The sequence below is a fragment of the Triticum dicoccoides genome, chromosome 5A (genome assembly GCF_002162155.2).
Source record: "Triticum dicoccoides isolate Atlit2015 ecotype Zavitan chromosome 5A, WEW_v2.0, whole genome shotgun sequence".
NCBI lineage: Eukaryota > Viridiplantae > Streptophyta > Magnoliopsida > Poales > Poaceae > Triticum > Triticum dicoccoides.
In genome coordinates, this window is record NC_041388.1 from 110820825 (window position 1) to 110825800 (window position 4976).

Sequence of the window (4976 nt, forward strand, 5' to 3'; positions counted from 1 at the left end):
GATATGATAAGATAATATTTTTGGTATTTTTATGATAAACATGCAAAGTAAAATAAAAGCAATGAAAATAACTAAGTATTGGAAGATTAATATGATGAAGATAGACCCGGGGGCCATAGGTTTCACTAGTGTCTTCTCTCAAGAGCATAGGTATTTTACGGTGGGTGCACAAATTACTGTTGAGCAATTGACAGAATTGAGCATAGTTATGAGCATATCTAGGTACGATCATGTATATAGGCATCACGTCCAAGACAAGTAGACCGACTCCTGCCTGCATCTACTACTATTACTCCACACATCGACCGCTATCAAGCATTCATCTAGAGTATTAAGTTCATAAGAACAGAGTAACGCCTTAAGCAAGATGACATGATGTCACTACACCACAACACGATTGCAAGGACATAAAAACTGCCAGCAGAAGTCACTTATAAGGGCAGACAAACTGTCGGGAACGTTTTTCTCTCGGCAGATAGAACTGCCACAAGAACGGCTGCCGGGAATTGCAAACGCCGGCAGATAGAGATCTCCCGGCAGTTTGTATGCCGATATGTTCAAAGTTCTCCTGGCAGTTTCTATTCTCCCGGCAGACAAATTCTCCTGGCAGTTAATAGCTTTCCCGGCAGATGATGTGCCACGGTTGCCAAATACACCAATCTATAAGGCTATTGCACTCTAGTATTGTATTTATTTCACATTTAGATGCACACTGACAAGCCATTCATTAAAATAAAGTAAAAGGAATCTGCACATTTATATTATAAAATCTGATGATCAAAGTACATGGTTACAATGTATACAATTCACTGATTACACATGATGACTTGCATCATAATTTAGCATCTTTAGTTTCAATACATCCAAGTTATACAGAATGTAACAAGCACAAAATGCAAAGCTTGTAAGGTCTTCTACGTGAGCTCAGAGCATATGGTTAGGGCAAGTTATCTTTGGCCAGTCTTCACGAACATTTCCAACCTGGACAAAGAGATACAATTGACAAGTACAAGTATTATAAAACATTATCTGCATACATTGATTACAATACTCAAAGAAAATCATGTGCACCGCTCCAACTTTTTAAGAAAGACATCTACATGAACGAAGAGAATTTCTCATCATATTTCCTTTCAAGGCATCAAGTAAATCATATAAAGCACTGATACGGCGATACGAGTAAGACGATGCCGAATATGGAAATTTCTAGAAACATCAACGCTCAATATGGCAAGTATATATAAATAATTAATAAGATGACATATAATAAAGACAAACATAATAGAATGTGTAAGATGAGATCAAAATATTGCCCCATTGGTTGCCTCTGAACCTCTTTTCAAGTCCTCAACTCCTGATGGTGCTTCTAGCTTACCAAATATAAGTGATAGACTCCTCCGTGCAGCTATTTCTCTAAGTGATGGAAGGTATCAAGCACACAGTATAGTACTCCTCTAGTACGTACTATGGAAGCTAGCCAGCAGCCAAGCACACAGTGACCACACCTCACTCAGGGCTCGGGGGTGAGTAGGCATAACTCTGAGGCAATTACTTCCTTCAAAAGCTTATGTACTATTTAAGAGTAACAAATATACACCTAGTTAAGGCTGGTTATTTTACTTTCTACAGTGGAGCTCACTATGGTAGTACAATGTCCCATTTTTTTCTCAAGGGCTACATTTAACACCCTCCATTTTACATCAGAGATTCTGAACAAAAAATGATACAGTATGGGTACCATACTCATCTCAACATCATCAGATCATTCCTCGTTTCGTACTGCACTGTATATGTTCCTTCCATGATTCCATCAAGCAGCTGAAAAAATAATGCTGGCGAAAACTGTGTTAGCATAAGGAAAATAATTGCACTTAACATTGCATATTATCCTGGAATAACTTGGCTTCTGCCACATCTACAGATGTAATGTGCTCAAAGCAAATTAAGAACTTTCAGTGTCAAAATCATTTACAAATAAGTGCTTAACTTGTGCACGTGATTTCTTGTATATTAACAACGGGGATTGCCCACATGAAGTGGATAAATGCTTAAAACATGTGTTTAGATTTCACACGCTTATTCCTGAAGCATTAAGCATTACAATATAGTGCCCAAATAGTGATGAGAGTTATTTATCTTGGAAAATTGTGAATTGTCACAAAGAGCAGAAAACATAAAAAATGAAGACCGCAATCTCAACATAGTAAGAATAATTACAACAAAATTTAATAGTGGAAGGGCATACAAAGATTTATCTCCCGGCGGCAGCACTACAAGAAAGTTATATTCTGTATATGTAGATGGTTGGGTATAAAAGATGCATATGTATCACTTCTGGAGGAAGATGATTAAGGTGCAGGTAGAGATGGTCGGTCAATGGTCCTGAGGCTAAAGGATAGAAACAGCAAGTGATGTGGGAAGAACCAACAACACCAGATTATCACCTAAAGCATAATCGCATAAAACAAGAGAACTGAAACATACGTACACCACGTCCTTCTCTAATTTCCATAGTCAATTAGTCATAGATCTAGAAACAACATCACGAGATGCCAGATCATTGGCGGTAGGGGCATATCGTTCCATGAACCTCTCAGCTTTGCTGTTCCTAAGAATACCACCTTCGCCCCGGGAACCTTAAAAATGAATGATGACATAGTAATGTAAGAAAATTTGGTTGATTGACTGATATTTCGATACTAACTGGAGAAATGTGCAGTGCAAAAGCTATAGTTAATACACATGTGACTACAGTAGGATAAAAAAGTTTTAGTTATGTAAAACCTTCGGTTATAAGGCATCCAGCACCGTAAATGCCTGTAGGATGGAACTGCACAAACTCAAGATCCTGCAAATTCAACAGATAGATATAACCATATCATCTTGAGAAGTAGCTAAGTCAGTGTGATTTAGTTCAGAAGACTAACCTGAAGGGGTAACCCAGCACGTGCAACCATAGCATTGTCATCACTAGTACATGTGTGAGGTGAAATAGCAGAGAAGTAACCTCTGCCATAACCATGTTGAGCTATAAAACAAGACAGGGATAAGACAGGCAGTAAACTGAAAAGGAACAGTCAGTGGTTAAGACAGAGAGATTCTTACTCCTGTTGCTAAAATAGCATTTGTTGAAAGGAAACGATGAAGGGTACCATCCTCCATGTTGGGTGCAATTACCCCCTGACAGGCGCGTCGAAAATAAGTATATGCATTAATCAGCAGTGTCCTAAACATGCGGTGCAGAAAGCAAGCACTATTTATAGACCTAATTATATCCATTGAAAGGGCTCATTAGCTAGTAGGTTTTAACTATCATGTAAAAAATCTTGTCAACATTACAACAAGATCAGGTACACAAGACAATCTTAGCGGCACTAAAAAGATAATGCATTAATGACCTAATGCTTGTAGAATCTACAGCAACTGAACAAGCAAGGCAATTAAAAACCAAGGAAAAATAAGATCCAAGAAATATCCACATCAAGTCTAATAGAATGCAAAGAAAATTAATGCTAAAGGCAACAATCAAAGACTATTTTCCTTCAGTATGTCTACATCAAATTATAATCACATAAAAGTAGGCATATCTATTATTTATTACAAGTTAAATAATTGATTCCCAGAGAAGGGAAGAGACCCCCGAAACAAATCACTTTAGGTACATATGGCATTCCTTTACAAGTGAGAATGATTCTGAATTTCAGACAACCCATAAAAAATTACACATACACTAACCTGGCTGAAACAATTTGCAATTCCCGAGCACTTGGAATTTCTCAAAAAACCTACCACTACTAGACCCAGTCTCCAATCCTTTCACTAATAGCATCTGCATCAATTTGGTAGTAAAAAGAAAAAACAGCAATAAGAAGACAGTCTCGGTGGAAGGAGAGATGTAGCAGGGAGGGGAAATCTGGATTCGTACGGACAACTGGACAACGCCCACCATCAGTTCTCATCCAGCAGAGAAGGAGAGATTCACTACCTTGCTATGGAGAATCTCACCTAGATCGGGTTTCCATTGGCACGGATCTAAGCAGAGAGCAGGCACCGCGCTCGCAGTCAGCGGGAGAGGAAGCCGCGGCCAGGAGCCATCTCATGCTAGCCAGCGTGAAGGGCCGCGGAGAAGAGGAGCCCGATGCCGTGGTGGACCCTTGGACGGCACTGCTTCCTCTTGCGCTTGCCGTTGCCGCACATCACAATGGAGAAGGATTGGTGTTCGTCGTAGGATCTGTTGCTGGGGAGGAAGCTGACGTTGACCTTGACGCACCGGCGCCATCGACGTTTAGGTGGCTGTGCCGAAGGGAGGGAGGCTCCATCGACCGCATGCATCAGAGGCCTCTGGAGGGAGGAGACGCGACCTCTACGCACTGGCGCCATAGATCCAGATGCGGTCGCACAGGTCGGCTGAGGGGTGGTGGTGGCAGAAGGGGCGGTGTGGCGGCGGTGTCGGTCGAGGAGAAGGGGTAAAGGAGGGTTCGATTTGGGGGAGAACAGGAAGGGGCGGCGGCGACGGCGGCGGTGGTATCGGTCGAAGAGGAGGGGTAAAGGAGGTTCGATTTGGGGGAGAACAGGTCGGGGCGGCGGCTGTAATTCTTTCGAGCAAAAATTTTGGTCTGTCGCGCACTCTCCAGCACCAGCACGCGTTTGGGCCTAATTATCTTTGTGGGCTCGTGCCACGGATAGGCCCGGCAGACAGTGGGCCGTAGTTTAGTTCTGCCGGCAGTTTTGATAACCTAAGATGGGCATATCATTGCCGGCAGTACATGCGCCCTTGCTGCTTAACTTCTACCGGCAGTTTATCCATCCTTATGCATTTTTGCCGGCAGTTACCTGATCCCCGGCAGATGGTTTGCCCTTATTCTCATATTTCTCCCGACAGTTAATTGCCCCCAATTTAGTGTTGTGGTGTAGTGTGTAGAGGGATAAACTCATGCAATATGATGAAAACCTCATCTTGTTATCCTCGATGGTAA

At 41.8% G+C, this 4976-nt stretch overlaps 1 protein-coding gene across 10 annotated transcripts; it reads right to left on the reverse strand.

Moving 5' to 3' along the window:
* Window positions 1-740: 740 nt before the first annotated feature.
* On the reverse strand, window positions 741-4584 carry LOC119299831 (succinate dehydrogenase [ubiquinone] flavoprotein subunit, mitochondrial-like). Of its 10 annotated transcripts, XR_005146283.1 has the most exons (7): window positions 3736-4584; window positions 3106-3180; window positions 2928-3028; window positions 2785-2848; window positions 2489-2636; window positions 1744-1832; window positions 741-981 (listed from the first exon to the last, which is right to left on the reverse strand). XR_005146283.1 is itself a non-coding variant. In XM_037576975.1 (6 exons), the coding sequence occupies exons 2-6, from the start codon at window positions 3827-3829 to the stop codon at window positions 2515-2517; spliced, it is 456 nt and encodes a 151-aa protein (XP_037432872.1). In that variant the 5' UTR covers window positions 4006-4584; the 3' UTR covers window positions 741-2514. The 10 variants fall into 10 exon arrangements, 7 of the variants coding, with proteins under 7 accessions (XP_037432872.1, XP_037432874.1, XP_037432871.1 ...); XR_005146282.1 differs by having other exon boundaries at window positions 1744-2636; XR_005146281.1 differs by having other exon boundaries at window positions 1334-2636.
* Between the last annotated feature and the right edge of the window lie 392 nt (window positions 4585-4976).

Coding starts and splice junctions, on each gene's coding strand:
- LOC119299831 (XM_037576971.1), bottom strand. CDS start 3,949: ATGGTGGGCGTTGTCCAGTTGTCCGTACGAATCCAGATTTCCCCTCCC. Junction 2,849..2,927: donor GTGCTGGGTTACCCCTTCAG/GTTAGTCTTCTG, acceptor TTGAATTTGCAG/GATCTTGAGTTTGTGCAGTT. Junction 2,637..2,784: donor TGGATGCCTTATAACCGAAG/GTTTTACATAAC, acceptor TTCATTTTTAAG/GTTCCCGGGGCGAAGGTGGT.